Source organism: Podarcis tiliguerta (assembly GCF_965153285.1).
Source record: "Podarcis tiliguerta genome assembly, chromosome: 4".
NCBI classification, from domain to species: domain Eukaryota; kingdom Metazoa; phylum Chordata; class Lepidosauria; order Squamata; family Lacertidae; genus Podarcis; species Podarcis tiliguerta.
Window position 1 is genome coordinate 74022499 of NC_139537.1, and position 17545 is coordinate 74040043.

A 17545-nucleotide genomic window follows, 5' to 3' on the forward strand; every position below is an offset into this window, starting at 1 on the left:
GCTTTATTGTGTTTCTAATGTAAGCTTTTCAGTGGTATATGAGGGAGACGGATGAAGTGAAAGATTTTAGGAATGAGTCAAAGTTAAAGCAGAGATAGCTCAGACAGTGAGTGATAAGAGTCTGTGGGAGAAGAGTATAATAATTGCCTAGCTTGGAAGAAGAGCAGAACTTAGAGCAGGAAAGAAGAGCAAACACAGTCTTGACAGTGAGACTTGCCTTTCACCTCCTTGATTAAGAGTTGAAACTGCACATGTCACTTTTGCTAGTATCCCTGTAGTGAATGTAACAGCCCCAAAAGAGATTCTCCACCGTCTTTGCTTTGCTTTCACATTTAGAAATGATTTCCTCATGGAGGACAGCCTCCTCTGTATGCCTTCCCTCTTTGCCTTGGATTGATCGTCATCCAAATGATTGTGTGCAGAGCCAAGATATGTCAGAATGAATTGGCACTGGGACACCTTCAGGAAACTAATCGTTTGCTGAGGAGAAACAGCTGGTACCAAAGGATGAGCCATTACTTGGAGTGGTGGTGTAAGGAAGACTTATCCAAGGTGTGGATTAGGAAGGCCAAAAGAAAATGAAATTGGAGGAGGAAGTTGAAGCCGAGCACTGGAAAAACAGTGACAGTGGAAATCCCTGACAAGAAGGTTAAAAGACTTCCAAAAAACAACAGCAGCACCCCAGACTAGGCCTGGGCTACATACACGCCATGCATTTAAAGCAAACCCACCCCAAGAATTCTCAAAGCTGTAGCTTGTTAAGGGTGCTCTTTGCAAGGTAAACTGCAGCTCCCAACCATTTTTTGATTATTTCCCTTTGAGTGGGTGTTTTAAATGTATGGTGTGTACATAGCCTTGGTGAAAGGTAAGGTTTCAATAGGTTTCAACTGGAGGGAAAGGTTAGCATGAAGAGACAGAATTCCTTTCTTGAAAAATGAAGCGAAGAGGTAGAATGAGGGATAAAAGATAAAGCCGTTCAGGAAAAGTAAGCATGAGAAGAACAGAAGGAAAGTAAACAGCCTAAAGGGCAGAGGAACAAGCTGATAAATGAACGGCACCAAGCCCAGGGGGCGCTCATCTTTCCGCTGTCCACCGTGTGGTGATATACAAGATGTATGAAACAAACAACACCAGAGAATGCCTGGTTTCTCTTTTGCCTGCAGCACATGGCAAGACAGTAAGATAGTTATTTTTGTTTTCAAATTGTGGCTAATCCAATCCTATGCTGCCCCTACTGTGTTTTACCACATCTCTTTTTGATGCACGTCATCCCTCCAGGAACTGAGTGTTCTGCAATTGGCCAGCAACTGGTCAGTCTGTTTTGCACCAGAGCTGATCTAGATAAGGTGTTGAAATCCCAGAAGACTTTGTATTCCCTTTCTACTTCAGTGCTTCACACCCTGAAATTACCTCTAGATAGAAGGGAAGAGTTATGGGGAAGACGAAATACTATTTCTTGCTATGTTTGCGATCTTTTGTGTTGTGTTTTTTGAAATCTTGCGTATTAAATTTCATTCTGGTACAGCTGGTTTACATACACATTAGAATGCTGCTGAAAGTTGCCTTTAAACTAAACTGATGCCCGGACTTTTATCTCCCAACCACTTTAGAAATATTACTTGTTAATAAAGTAAAATTATGACACCGGAGCTACTGCTCTTTGCTTTTGGGAATAGAAAGTTTGTAAATGTAACTTGCACTTTTTCAAAGTAAAAGACAAGTATATTTCCAAATGAAGTGTGACTGTATGTGTGGCCCTTTGCAATCTTAGTCTAATTGCATGATTAGTTAAAAAGAGAATATATGTGATATTTTAAACAGAAACCTGATTGGCAGCAGATGGCTGATTAAAGAGGAATTGGAAGAAATGATAGTGGAAAAACTGTCAGATCAAGATGTGAGTAATTAATCTCCTTTATTTAATGAACCTTGTATTTTAACGGAACAGCTACATGGGTTTTTCTTTAAGGATTCTGAAAAAATCTTTTCCTTGGAGACAGGAATTATTCATGTTCTTGGTCTCTTTCGTGCACATAAACACACATATGGAAGAATCTGTATTGATTCCTATACAAATTACGTAAGCCACATTTGGACAACTTGTCCACTAAAATTGTGAGAGACTGAATGGGTTCTCTCAAAGCAGTACTTCTCTTTAGTTAAATCTGTCTGACAGGAACCCAAGAGGAGATCCTTCCAGTTTAACTTCTTCCCCTGTTTGAACAAAATGATAATTGTCCCAAGCATCCATCTGCAAAAGTTTCCTGTATATTTGACCTGCTTCCTGGTGTCCCGGTTCTCTTCCTCATTGGTTGGCCTTTCCCTATCCAACCTTCTGCCACCCAAAGTGGTTTTTTTAATTTTCTTTGGTTTCATTGAAACATCTCAAAGAGTCATGCATTTTCCAGGCATGCAAGCTGAACTTCCTAGCTTGCTGAAAGTGTAAGGCTAGCTAGATCCTAAGTTTGTTTTAATTTTAATATGCATTCTTAATCACTATTTTTTCCCTTAAATGAACTCTTATTTGGAAAACGGGAGGATTGGCTTGTCGCTTTACTTCACTGCTTTGTTTCCCATGAGCCTGGCCACTCTGGCAACAGGCTTGTGGAAGCAGGGAATATGAAGAGAGGATGTGGGTGGTTTCCTAAATCCCAAGATAAGCGCTTTAAAGCTGTGAGCTTCCCTGCTGCCTGTTGACTTGGAAACTTAAAAGCAAGGTGGGGGCAGTACTGCCTAAAGGTTGGAGACCTGGAAGGCACTTTACTTCTCACAGCGGTGGTGCAGCAGGGAACCCCATAACAAAGAGCTTATTTATTAAGAGAAACATAAAATCAACAAGAACACTGCAGAAACAAAATAATAACGGCTCGTAATGTGCTGGCCCTATATAATCCCTTGCATGTTGTGGTGGTGTTAAACAAATGTACAACAGTGTGTGTGTGTGTGTGTGTAAGTGTGTAAGTGTGTAAGTGTGTAATATGCAGAATATTTTGGGGGACCTAGGATAACCTTTTCATTTGTTAGTCTCCATGTGATGGTAGTTGTGTGAAGAGAGCATGCAGGGCTGCACCCCTGACCCCACTATTGGGTCCCCTGCTGGTCCTGCCTTTCCCCACTGCTCACACTTTAGGGCAGCGGTTCTCAACCTGTGGGTCCCCAGATGTTGTTGTACTACAACTCCCATCATCCCTGAGCTCTGGCCTTGCTAGCTAGGGATGATGGGAGTTGTAGTCCAACAACATCTGGGGACCCACAGGTTGAGAACCGCTGCTTTAGGGGGGATGTTTGTAAAGGGAAAGCCTATTGCGCACTCAGGCTCGCTCCCCTTTGTGGGAAGTGTTTAGGGGCGTTCAGCAGGCTTCTCTTTAACAACATTCTCCAAAATATGTAGAGAGCAGGAAGGGTCAAGGATGGTGTGGCCCCAAAGGCAGTGGGTGCATCTCCATGTGATTATAATTGTGTGGAGAGGAACAAGTAAAGAGGGCTTGTGCCAAACAAATATTTCTACATCTGCCAGTTGAATTACTTGTAATAAAAAGGCTATGATGAGAGATCAGGTACTCTGTACAAAGAATTACCTGCATCTTCATTATGTCACCTCTGTTGCTCTCCCCCCCCCCCCATTAATTCTGTTCTTTATTTCTGTCTTTTGTGTGTGCACTAAACAGGTATTTAAAATCTGTGGTCATCAATACAACATTCGTCATCAACACAAACATGTGTGCCAGTGTGTGAAAGACTTTATACTTACAGCCGCTTCTTAAATTTCTTGATGCCACAAGGCCTTCAGATAAGCCTTATTAACAAGACCATGTACTAGCAGTGCGGCGTTTTACTTTCTAATCACATGTTCACGATGTAGGGAGCGAAGCACACAGTAGCAAAGGATAATTTATTTCAAGAGGTTGCCCTTTAAGTCAAGTATCTCTTGAATTTTTAAGAAGCTTGATTGTTTGGTTTGAAAAGAAAATTATAAACATTTAAAGTAACTCCCGACTGAACAGCCAGTGGCATAGATACACATTTTCCGTATGTATTACGAAATATAATCACCTAAGAAGTGGCGTTTAGGAAAATAAAATTATTTCCATTTAAATGTACATATCAACTTGTTTGAAATGAGTTGGGAAGCTTACCTCTTGCCACTCTTCATCAAAGAATTGGATTCTGTTTTGAGGCCTGCAAAATATTTCTTTGAAAATTAAGATGAACTTCATTTTAATGTGGTAATCCCGTCTTACAAAGAGGTTGGTTGCATTTTTTTGAATTCTGGATTCATTTGTTGCTAGGGTTAAAAAAAAAAGGATTAGGTATCATTATTCACATAGAAAATGATACATCTGCATGTTGTTTTGAAAGCAGCATGCAAATGGAGAAGTGTCATCCTGTCAAAAGTTATCAATAAGAGCAGAACTGGAAAGATCGTGCATGTAAAAATAGAAGTTGTTGGCAAATGCAATTACACTTGCACCCCCAACCCCTTAATGATATTTTTTATTGTCTACAGTATTCACGGTGTATTCAGCTGCTAGAAAAACTGGTCGCAATGCCGTGCCATGAGATTGAAGATGATTATGTGCAAAAATTCCGTAAGCAATTACCTGTGCAATCCAAAAAGCAGAACATAGAACCCCTACAGTATGATGAGCAGGGCCTGGCCTTCAGTACTGCAGAAGGTAACTTTTTGTTCTTGTTTTTCCTTTGTAGAGAGAAGGCTAGTTCTTGGTAGGCCTGAGAAATAAAATATGTTCTGATATTTTCCTGGTTGTCCATTCACAAGCATGGAAAGGGCCATAGCTCAGGGCTAGAGCATTTGCGTTGTATACAGAAGGGCACAGAGGGTGGCGCTGTGGGTTAAACCACAAAGCCTAGGACTTGCTGATCAGAAGATTGGCGGTTCGAATCCCCGTGATGGGGTGAGCTCCCGTTGCTCGGTCCCAGCTCCTAGCAGTTCGAAAGCACGTCAATGTGCAAGTAGATAAATAGGTACCAATCCGGCGGGAAGGTAAACAACGTTTCCGTGTGCTGCTCTGGTTCACCAGAAGTGGCTTAGTCATGCTGGCCACATGACCCGGAAGCTATACGCCAGCTCCCTAGGCCAATAAAGCAAGATGAGCGCGCAACCCCAGAGTCGGTCACGACTGGACCTAATGGTCAGGGGTCCCTTTACCTTTACAGAAGGACACAGGTTCAAATTCCACAGCATTTCCAGATAGTGCTGTGAGCACCTCTTGTCTTAAACTCTGAAGGGCAGCTGTCAGTCAATGTGTTGACAGTACTGTGTAAGATGGATCAGAGGTCTGTGCAAGATGGATCATAAGGCAGCTTCCTATTCTCCTATGATGTTGAACCAAGAAATGCTGCCCCAAGATTTGTGGTGAAATGTGAAATGTTGTCGTACTTGTTTCATGAAATTGTTTTGCTAGGGCATAAGGACCCATTGGTAGCTTTCCTTGGGTGGGCAGATAACAATTTGGCAGATGTATGCGGGAAAATCGCACATAGTAGTCCCATTGAAGTCACTGGGCTTTACTTCTGAGTAAACACACAGGCTTACGATCAGGCTGTATTCACACCTGGTTTCGTGATAAAAGAACACAATGCATTATGACTGTATCTATTAAGCATTTATTTCTCATTTATGTGGGGTTTTTTTAACCTGACAGTTCATTTGGGCTAGTTCAGTACCTTATTTTCTTAACAAGCAAAGCTGTTCAAATTTTACCTGTTGTTAACCCAGTTTTCACAACACCACAGTGACTCAGATTGATAAGATTCTGGGCTTGTATGTGTGTTAATTCTTCCATTTAATATTACTGTCTGTGCTGAGAAAGATTATAGACTATGGCTGAATCTTCTAAACATGCTGGTGATATTTTCATACCAACGAGACTTAATCAAACAAAATGCGGGTATTTGTTGAAAAGCATAATCTTTTGTTTAAAGATTTTCAGTGTAAAGATTATCTGAAACCTAAGGAATTTGTTTTTGAAAGCATTCTTTGTATCAGTAGTAGATTGCATCATTTTATTTTCTTACATCCCTAAATGCATAATGGGCTTGATCAAAACAATTTGTAACTGAGTTCAGTGGGACTTACTCCCAGGAAAGTGAATATGGGATTGCAGTCTTAAAAACATAGACATAGTCCCATGTATGACCTGTTCACATGCCGTGGTAAGCCGCAGTTACTGTTTTACTGTGAACACAGAGATTACTCCCACATTGCTCATCCCATACCAAGAGCAACATACCACGATCTCTAACTTAACAGTACATCTGAACTGCGGATTGTAACAAGCTGTGTTTGTTTGACTCCAAACTATGATCTGAAGCTAAGAAGAAGCTTGGCTTCAAATCAGGGTTGGTTTGGAGTTGAACAAACCATGATCCCTAGTTTGGAAATAATGCTAAATCGGGGATTATGGTTTGGTGCTCCTTTTCACCCTAGCGGAATGGTGTTGTGTGTGCATCTGCACATTCACAGTAAACAATTAGCTATAAATTACTAGGATGTATGAACACAGCCATTGATTGGACTAATGTGCCGTTTCTTCGTAGATAAACGTTCTTCCCAGTTCGCAACAAGTTGCCTTAAGGTCCAGGTCCATCATTTCTTCATACTTATTATTTAAAATACTTATAGCCTACCATTCCATTGCATTTGCTGTTCTCAGTGCTGCTTACGACAGTTTTAAAAATTGTAAAATCAAACAGAAATTAATCAACAATAATCAACAGCTGGGGAAATCTCACTGCCCTAAAATCTTGCAATTGGCACATTTAGCTAACCTTAAAAATCACTTTATCTGAAGTCCTGTGGCTTTAGGTATATCTAATTTAATTTGAAGTAAATGAGACGAGCTGCTAAGTATTTATGCTTAAACAGAGTTTTGGGTCACTATTAATGAATAATTCTCCATGTATGTTGTATAGGTCTGAATCAAACTAACTATCTTATCAAAATCCAGTTTCTCTGTTGAAGATGCTGGCTGCCATTTTGAATTCTCAGAGTATGCTTCCCTCTGCTGGAGGAAAAAAAGAAATATTCATAGCAATGGCGGCAATATGAATATTTTATCCACCATGTCCCATTTTTCTTTAATGGGATGAGACATTTTTGTTCTTGCTGTTTATCCCTTTTTTCAATTTATTCAAATCTTTTCAGTATTTTTATAACAACTACTTGCACGGATGGAGAGAGATTATGTGTAAAGCCTTTGTTGTCGAAAGATGCCAGTGTCTCTGCCATAAGACAATAATACTAATCTCAGGGCTTATCCATACCACTTGGGTTTCCCAGCAGCTAAATAATAAATAATAATAATAATGCAAATTTCCTTGGTATCATTTTAGCAACCACAGATAAACAGGAAGCATCAGAACCCACTCAATGGCCAATACCTAGAATAACAGTCCCTATTTATTGGCTATGAGATGGACTCTCTGTTGTTTCCATTACCTGAACAACTGAGGCAGCTTCACCCATACGGAAGTGTGAAAAGGCTGGCAACTCAAGTCTTTCCCATTCCGGAACAAATTTAGGCACTAAATCAGTATTGGGCTTCAGGATGGATAAAATAGCTTTTGTTACATTACAAATAGAAACTTTTCCTCATAGGAAAAAGAAACATGGGCAGTATTGCAATTGGCTAGGAAAGAATGTTGTGTGATGAACTTGGATTAAATAATATTTATTATGAGAGAATTTCACTTTTGCTAGGATTTTCCCATGATGAGGATGCCACGTGTGATTTTTGAGATGCTAAATATAAACGTGTGTTATTTTTTCAAGGCTGGAGAAAGACAGCAAAAGCAACTGTTAAGGTTTATGACAATGGAAGTGGGAAAATTACTATAAATGGAGATGATTATATACTTTACTTTCCAGTCTTGCAGGACAGGTGAGTGAACTACGTTTACTGTAGATAGTTATTTTATTAAAAAAAATTCAAGGGGATATGTTGCTGAAACAAAGACTATAGCCATTCTAGTCTTAGCAAAGACTGCTGCGCTGGGTGACTTCGAGAGGAAGGTAGGGATATGAGTTGTATAGGTTTCTTAGTTTCTTCAGTTTTCATTTTTGTTTAAAGATTGAGGTTGTATTACATGTGCACACCACCCTACCATCAATACTTACAAAAAATTGGAAGCATCTTATTTCTTGCCATTGTTTAACCAAAGTCACAAATGTCTGAATTGAACACCGCCCATCAAGAGGACTTCCAGGAAGATGATGGACTAAAGAGATCTCACCTGGAGACTCTTCCATGCCACCGGATAAAACCTGGGATCCCCAATTGCAGGATTGCACTGAAAAACACCAGAGTCAAAAGCATTTGTAAACAATTAGACTATGGCTGAACGAGTGGCCTAAATATATTAAAAATAAAAAATGTTTCTCTCCTGGGCTAAACTATTTCCTTCTATCACTGTGTTTTTGTTTTTTGCACTCAAACTGGATAAGAAGTCTGCATGATCTTTTGTCATAGCACCTAATACAAGTTGGAATCCTGGGGCCACCTTGAAACTGATCTGAAGCTCTGTTTGTTCATCTTCTCACCAAGTGGATTGTTCCACTTGAGAAAACATTCCATGCAACATGAGAGAGTGATGATGCAAATCCATTTATCAAGCCAGCATTTCAGAGATATAATGCACCTAGTCTAGTTAATCTTGGGCACAGATTGGAACAGAGGGGTATTCTAGGTGCCATTTATGCAAGAGCCCTACCAGATTGGACCAAAGGCATCCTGTTTGTAACTAAGGCTAGATTGATGCATTTAAACTCACAAGAAGGCTGCAGTTTCCTTATTGGAAACTGATCTTTAGAGGCCTGCATAAATTGTTCCCCACCAAGCCAAATGCAGCCTTCTAGAATCTTAACAAAACTCGTTTGTTTGTTGTCTGTGGCACTGCAAAAGAGAGAAGAAATAGAGAGAGGGTTATGTTGGTTATCTTTCTTTCTTTGCAAATGAGCCTGTTCTAGATATTTGCCTTGGGAGTTTTCATTTGACATAGCTTTATATTAACATCATTTTGCTGGCAACCATGCTATGTTTGCCATTAAAGGCAAGCTGAATTTTATGGAATCTATATATGCAACATAAAAGAAGTGAAAGGAGGGATAAAAATGCAACTAAAAACCATACAGCATCTAGCACAGTGCATTACAGTTGATACAACAAGGGGGGGGGGGGAAATAAACAAGTGGTCTATCCAGACCCTCCACAATTTTGTGGGGAAAGATCGGGAACCACTGATGTAGATCACTTCCACCTGTCTCCCTGATTGCTGGTGTTACAACTGGACTGCATGAGCCAATAATGCTGGATTCATTTGTATGTTTTTCAGAGAACAGCTGATGTTCCCCTTCCAGTTTCTCGATCGCCTGGAGAAGCACAACATGGTCTGCTCTGTTTCTGGGGGAGGAAGAGCAGCGCAGGCCGGAGCGATCCGCTTAGCTTCCGCAAGAGCGTTGTGCAGCTTCGTCACCGAAAACGAGGTGGAGTCCATGAGGCAAGGTATCATCATGAAGAAGAAAGTTGCCCTGGCTCATCTTTGTGTTTTGCATTATAAATGTTTGGGCTGAATCCAAGCATTGCTTAAGTGGACATCCATTCACACAGCAGGACTTCACCCTTCTTTCCTCTTCCACCCCCAGCAATCCCTTTGTACACCCCCACCCAAAAAAAAAATTGCTCCAGAAGGTCCCCCAACCATCCAGAGCAGATGAGGGGGAGGGAGAAAAAGAGGAATTCTTGCTGCCTGAACAGAAACCTATTCCTTGAGGCATGGAATCCATTGGCTGCAACTCTTATGAAACCCACTCATGAAAAGTGGTCGTGCTTCATATTTTTATTTTTTTATTAAATTTTATTTAACATAATACAAAATACAAGCAAAATACATACATATATTTTTCAGATAAGCACACAAATATATAAAAAGAACAAAAAAGAGAAAAGGATGAAAAGAAAAGAGGAAAAAATTGGAAAAAGGAGAAAACTTGGAAGAATTTCCTCCAAATTCACTCCACAAATATCTCAACAAATAAAACTTCATTGATTGACTTCCATCGCTTACACTGCACTTCCTATATACATTTTAAACAAATTTGTATCTGTTGTTCGGTATTTTTCCCATACAATCTCATACAAATATTCTAATCAATAAGTTTTCTAAATCTTTCATAAATCTGTTCTAAACACAACCAATACTTTACGCTTAATCCTTGTCTACATAAATAATCATTTAAACATTTGTCTTTGATAAGAAACCAAAACCTTTAAAAACATTTAAACATTTGTGTTTGATAAGAAACAAAAACCAAAAAATACAATCCAGAAACAATGGAAACGTACTTCATATTTTTAAGTGTACAATCTCATCATTAGCTTATCTCATCCCACTGGGCTTCAGCTTGCACCTTCCTGTTTTCTTCTCCCAAGTTCAGCTGCTGTTCTGGGTGTAGTATAGAAGCACCGTGAATGAACTTCTTCTAACCTTTCTCTCGCCCCTGCAGCTGGTCTCCTAGCAGTTGATCCACGTGTGAGAGAGCGGAAGAAGCCCGGCCAAGCGGGATCCCGCAAAAAGTTCACCTGGCAGAAGCGCTAAATTCAGAAGTGAAACAAAGTGCATTGCAGCTGTTGCGATGGATAAATTTTAGACATGTGGATGTGTGTAAATATATCTCTATATATTTGTAATTAAATTGTTTCTCTCCCACCTACCCCAAATTCCCATTCATGTTTTTTCTTCTTTTACGAAAAGGACAAAACAAAAAGAGGTATCAGTTGGAGGGATTAAACTTGCTTGATGTCAAAGTTGCTTTCCTACTGAATGAGCAGCGGGAACTAACTTTAATAAACGTGGGGACAGGATAGAGGCAGCTAGACATGGAAGGAAGTACAGAACGAGGCTGCAGTTGTAGGACGAATAGGGAGGCAATGTGAGGTGCTCTACAAAAGCTCTGCCCTTTGTTGTTAAAGCAGAAGGTACAAAGGTATTGAGCCTTCAGTATGAAAAAGCAAGGCAATGAATTATTTCTTCCTTGGTGAAACTATTAGGAATCCTCTTTCTGAAAACAGCATGGTTGGTCTATGTTCTGTCATCATATGCAAGTCGTATTTACAATCTGTGATGCCCCAAGTCACTGTTTGCATGAAAAATGTATACCTTCTTTGCAGCACACACAAACTATTTTAATCAGTTTTTAAAATTGAATTTAATTCTGGCTGTCAATACAACCTTCTTACCACAAGATGGAGCTGTTTACAGTCTACCTTACAAAATTACATAGGTTTCCAAAGGGGGCAAAAATAAGGAAATGTGGAGATTGTGTAGAATTGCATCAGACTTTTTAACACACATATGCTTATGAAACTATTTAAATCATGAGCTCAGATATTGTTAGAGCCCAGACCATTTTACACAATACTTCTTCTTCTTCTTCTTCTTCTTTTGCATTGCTGCCTAACTAGTGTAAGTAAGGTCACTAATTTGGAGGGTTTTTAATTGCTTGAACATTATGAGGGTTGCAATAATTAGTTGATTGGTTAGAGTAATCAATTTGCAAACCTTTTGATAAACTAAAAAGGTGTCCCTGTTAATCAGGCAGCCTGTGTTTAATCCAAGTCATTACCAAAACCCCAGGAAGCAGATAGCATCTTAAGAGACATCTTCTCTAAAATAATTCATGCTTCAACACCTGTATGCATTATCTAAAAGTGAAGAATGCTTTTTTTTTTGCTCTCTCCAGAATTATTTTATTCGTATGCAGATTTATGCAATTATCATACAGTTAATGTACTATGATAATCTTAATTACTAGCCCTAACAATTATTATTTGGGAGGGGAGGAATGCTGTGGGAGACTTACGTTAATGTCAAAGACCCACTGAGGATAGAGGAATAATTGTATGAGCTATACAGGAACAGATACAGTGAATTCAGGCAGTAGGTAAATAGCATGTCTCTGTATTGGTGCATTGCATGATCATTATCTCTTGCCATTGTAAACAACAGCCTGGATAGCTCAGTTGGTTAGTGTGTTGTGCTGATCACGCCAAGGTTGCAAGTTTGATCCCTGTATGGGTCGGCTGCACAGTCCTGCATTGCAGGGGGTTGGACTGGATGATCCTCAGGGTCCCTTCCAACTCTACAATTCTAGGAATCTAAAACTGTGTTGATAAATTCAATTACCAGCTGTTACGGAAAAATCTAGGTGCGAGGCTGCTCAGTCACGCAGCTCGTCAGGCAGAGCCCATGGGTCCCTGCGGAATAAAGGATGGACTTCAGTCGGAGCAAATAGCTGTAGACCAGAGTTTATTGCGCAGCGGGTTCAAAGAGGAATTTTGAACCCCGAGGATGGGGTGACAAGGACTTTTAAAAGTTTCTCTTTTATCCCAGCATACAGTTCATTAAGCATCACCACTACATCATTGCTATATCAGAAAAAGGAAGGGTTATACATGATTAACATAGGAGGAATGTGTTGGGGCAACAGGCAGATACAGGATGTGTATTGGGAAGTACATTCTAAGCACCTACTAAAGGTAAAGGTACCCCTGCCCGTACGGGCCAGTCTTGACAGACTCTAGGGTTGTGCGCCCATCTCACTCAAGAGGCCGGGGGCCAGCGCTGTCCGAAGACACTTCCGGGTCACGTGGCCAGCGTGACATTGCTGCTCTGGTGAGCGAGAGCTGCACACGAAACGCCGTTTACCTTCCCGCTAGTAAGCGGTCCCTATTTATCTACTTGCCCCTGGGGGTGCTTTTGAACTGCTAGGTTGGGACGTGGGTGGCGCTGTGGATAAAAGCCTCAGCACCTAGGGTTTGCTGATCAAAAGGTCGGCGGTTCGAATCCCCGCGGCGGGGTGCGCTCCCGCCGTTCGGTCCTAGCGCCTGCCAACCTAGCAAGCACCTACTACAAAGGGTCAATAGAACTTTGGTTTGCATAGTCTGCCACCTGGGCAAGTCCGGAAGAGTGCCTTTGCCCAGCGATTGACACCTATGAGTGAGTACTCCTGTGAGTGACCTCCCGCTTGAGGGATTATGGCGGGGACGGAGTGGTTTCCATGTCCTTGGCTGATGAAGCAAATTGGCGATGGAATGAAGGAAACTAGCAAAGGAGTTGATTTTATATGATTTTTAAAGCTAGGTGATTTCCCAGCAAGTCGAAAGGATACATTTATGCATAATATTTGTAACATTTAACAACTTCAAAGATGTGCCCCCCCCCCCACATCTTCCATAGCAAGCTTTTCTATGGACAGTGGCTTTCTATGGAGCCCAGCCTGTGAACCACAGCCTATACAGGTGACAATGCAGTAGTTGCAAGAAAAGAAGCTGGATAGTGCATTGTGGGTGACCACAATGTTTTGTTGTCATTGCCCAGAGAGAGCAGCTGCCTACCCTCCCAATGTAAATAATGTACAGTGGTGCCTCGCAAGACGAAAAGAATCCGTTCCGCGGGTCTTTTCGTCTTGCGGTTTTTTCGTCTTGCGAAGCAAGTCCATTGACGGAGTAGCGCTATTAGCGATTTAAGGGCTAAAAACGGCTTTTTAAGGGGTGGGGGATTAGCGGTTTTGCTGCTAAAATGATTTTAGCAGCTTAGCGATTCAAAATAAGGGGTTTTGGAGCAAAAAAAAAAAATTCAAAATTTTTTCGTCGTTTTTCGTCTTGCGAAGCAAGCCCATAGGGAAATTCGTCCTGCGAAGCGCCTCTGCAAACGGAAAACCCTTTCGTCTTGCGGGTTTTCCGTCTTGCGAGGCATTCGTCTTGCGGGGCACCACTGTACTTAAAGATGCAAAAGAAAAGCAGGTTCTGAAAAGAGGAAATCCTGGCATTCCTCTCTGAGAAGCCAGCAGCACCAATATTTTGACAAGCTATTTAGACCAGCATGTCTGAACCGAACCAAAGAACACCCAACCCTTGAAATTTTAATTTGCACCAGAAGATTTTGCAGAGAAGCCAGATGGAGCACAACTTTTTTTCTGACCGTTTTGGGGAAGATGCTTCCACACCACGTGCTTAGAGTGGAATTGCCATTCTTCACTTACTGTTTATGAGGTATCTGCACGACGCCATCATCCAGTCATTGTCATCCTGTTTTTCGCCAATGGCTCTTCTTCCAAAAAGTGAATTTTCAGAAGAATGAGAGACTAACACAGGCTTGATACCTGTACGATGCCTTTAGCTTTACTCTTCCATCTTTTTAAAGTATTTTCCCCCCTTAGAATATTGTATTTATTGAATTAAATTTAAAAGTATTTCAAAACTGCTTAATGTTTTGAACGTTTCCAAGTGGTGTGCAACAGTATGAATCAACATAAAAACACTTAAATCAATATCAAAACAGAAGCCCATTGATTCAGAGACCAGGGAAAGCTGGCACAAACAGATACATCTGAAGATATCTGAAGCAAATAATTGTTGCTTCACGTATGGCAGAGTGAAAGGCGTTCCAAAGTGGTGTAGCAGCAGCAGAAATTGCCCATTTTAGAGCTATCATCCTATGTTCTGTAGAGTGGTGCCATGAGTACCGTTTCCCTGGGTGATCTTAGAAGTCTGTATTGGGATGAGTACCCTGCCCCCAAGTTTTTGTGGGCTTTATAATGTTAATAAACGTTTACAAGGCCCTGTGACTAGTCAGTAGCCAGTGCCGTTCCCTCAGCATAAAGGTAATGGCTGCATGTCCAGGTATTCCACTTAGCAATCACTGCACGGTTCTGGAGCGGCTGCAGCCTGTCTTAAAGTGGGATGGACACAAAAAAACCCTGCAGTATTTCTGATAGTGTGGACAAATCTGCTTGTAGATTATCGCTAACATAGCACTAGCAAGAACCCTGTAAGGTGAGTCAGTAGAATGAAAAGCGAAATACAGTGGCACCTCGGGTTACATACGCTTCAGGTTACAGACTCCGCTAACCCAGAAATAATACCTCGGGTTAAGAACTTTGCTTCAGGATGAGAACAGAAATCGTGTTCTGGCGGTGTGGCAGCAGTGGGAGGCCCCATTAGCTAAAGTGGTGCTTCAGGTTAAGAATAGTTTCAAGTTAAGAATGGACCTCCAGAACGAATTGAGTTCTTAACCCAAGGTACCACTGTACTGGTAGACTGGTGGTTTAAATACGCTCTCAAGGCAAATCTTAAAAAATGCAGTTATAAGCACAGAAAATTGGGAGGCACTGGCCTGCGAGCACTCCTAATTGGGGAGCCTTTACCAAACGTATCATGGACTTTGAAGACGCACGAACTCAGGACAAAAAGGAGAAATAAGCTTAGAGGAAGGCATGCTTGGCAAATCTTCGATGTGATCAACTCCTGCCCGGAAACCTATGTCCCCACTGTGGCCTCCGGACTCACTGTTAAGACTGTGTTCATGGAAGACAATCTTACTCGGTTATGAGTGATCACCAAAGAAGAAGGTGAGTAGTCATGGTGACTCTAATTATTGCTTTAAAATGTTTAAGCAATAATAATTAGAGTCACCATGACTACTGACCTTCTTTGGTGATCACTCATAACTGAGTATGATTGTCTTCCATGGATAATTTGGATCTAACTATTGGAGGACCCCAAAATATTTGCAGATACATTGCCCTTTAATGTATGGTGGTTGTCAAATCACCTCTGGGTTGCCCTTTAAAAAGGAATATTCACTCTTAGGATATATGTTCCTGATCAATCTTGTTTTCTTCATTTTGAAGAAAGCTTCTTGAAGATCTCTGTTGTCAGGGTCCCTTTTATGCAAACATCATGAATAAATGCTCCAAAATGTTTTATAAACCAGCATCTCTTGAATCATGGCACTGCCTTCCTGACTTTGATTCTTGTGATGAGATGTTTTCCCTCTCTCCCTTGTGGACCCTTCTTCCCCACCTAAGCTGCTCTTGAAGCTTGACTTTCATTCCAGTGGATAATTAGCAATCTATTATGTTTTATGAAGATGGTAATGTCAAGAAGAAAGTGGCACAATTACAGTTTACATACAGATGCAAGCTCCTTACTCTGTGTGCTTTGGGAGTGGCTCTAAATGTTCTGCAGATGTAGTTTTTGTTGTCTTTGGTTCCATTTGCTCATTTCATTGCTTTTTATTTATCGGCTGGTGATAAGGAGAGGGAGAGGGAAATGGGGAAATGTTCCATGCGAGCCACATAGTTTTCTCTTGACTGATAACTCAGTTGGTAGATCAGGAAGCTCTTAATCTCAGGTCGTGGGTTCGAGCCTCATGCCACACAAAAGATTTATGCATTGCAGGAAGTTAGACTATATAACCCTTGAGATCCCTTCTAGCCCTACCATTCTAGGATTCTATGAATGCAGGATGCCAGTCCTTCAATTATGTTGTGGGTGGGTGTGAAAAGGCATCCATCTGTGGAGTCAAACTGTTGTGTTAGCAGCACTGAAGTGACTGCCCTGGGACACAAACCTGGGCACTGTATAGAAGTCCTGGGCTGCTGCCCAGACGAGACTTCGCTGAAGTGGTCCAAAGTAAAGCAGAGCAATATGTCTGCCACCAGCTTAGTTGCAGGAGTTGCCAGAAGGAAGGTGTACAAAGCACCATCCAACCGCCTTAGGGACTGCACTCTGGATTTGTGTAGGGTTCACTCCTTAGCCTTTTCTTCTCCCAAAGATATCCCACAAGGCAGTGGAGGTTTAGGATCAGAGTTTTTCTTCTCCTAGATGGGCTACCTTCCCAGGTGAACAAGCCCAAAAGCACCTTCTTGACTGTTGGACCCACTATTGATCTCCCTCTTTTCAATCCACTGGAGCCTGCCTTCGCATGCAGGTTTAGCCACCCAGTCAAAGCTGTTTCCCGGGGTGTGGCCACTATGGCATGCTGACAACTTCTAGGAGCCACAAGAGAGAACTGGGTCCCAGGGTCATCTAGTCCAACCCCCTGCAATGCAGAAATCTCAACTAAAGCATCCATGACAGATGGCCATCCAGCCGTAGCACTTCCAATGAAGCAGAGACCACCACTTCTTGAGGGAATGTGGAACAGTTCTGACTTACTGTAAGAAAGTTCTTCCTGAGATTTAGTCGGAATCTCTTTTCTGGTAACTTGAAGCCATTGGTTCAAGTCCGACCCTCCGGAGCTGGAGAAAAGAAGCTTGCTCCATCTTGTTCTTTTGTAAAATAATAATAATAATAATAATAATAATAATAATAATAATAATAATAATGTCTGTATAGTTAAAGCTATGGTTTTGTAGTGATGTATGGAAGTGAGAGCTGGACCATAAAGAAGGCTGATCGCCAAAGAATTGATGCTTTTGAATTATGGTGCTGGAGGAGACTCTCGAGAGTCCCATGGACTGCAAGAAGATCAAACCTCTCCATTCTTAAGGAAATCAGCCCTGAGTGCTCCCTGGAAGGACAGATCCTGAAGCTGAGGCTCCAATATTTTGGCCACCTCATGAGAAGAGAAGACTCCCTGGAAATGACCCTGATGTTGGGAAAGATGGAGGGCACAAGGAGAAGGGGACGACAGAGGACGAGATGGTTGGACAGTGTCCTCGAAGCTACCAGCATGAGTC

General features: G+C 41.4%; 1 protein-coding gene and 1 long non-coding RNA gene across 2 annotated transcripts in view; one reads left to right on the forward strand and one right to left on the reverse strand.

The window, feature by feature from the left end:
* Nucleotides 1-10732, forward strand: part of MRPS9 (mitochondrial ribosomal protein S9) — a 39154-nt gene extending 28422 nt beyond the window's left edge. Inside the window, exons 7-11 of the mRNA XM_083438004.1 lie at nucleotides 1822-1897; nucleotides 4508-4676; nucleotides 7796-7904; nucleotides 9355-9524; nucleotides 10526-10732. Of these exons, the coding sequence (XP_083294130.1) occupies nucleotides 1822-1897; nucleotides 4508-4676; nucleotides 7796-7904; nucleotides 9355-9524; nucleotides 10526-10617 (616 nt within the window). The 3' untranslated portion in view covers nucleotides 10618-10732. The remainder of the gene's footprint in view (nucleotides 1-1821; nucleotides 1898-4507; nucleotides 4677-7795; nucleotides 7905-9354; nucleotides 9525-10525) is intronic.
* Nucleotides 10718-13162, reverse strand: LOC310676422. The gene is made up of 2 exons (XR_014510558.1): nucleotides 12925-13162; nucleotides 10718-12548 (listed from the first exon to the last, which is right to left on the reverse strand). It is a non-coding gene; the product is annotated as an uncharacterized lncRNA (long non-coding RNA).
* Nucleotides 13163-17545: the final 4383 nt, after the last annotated feature.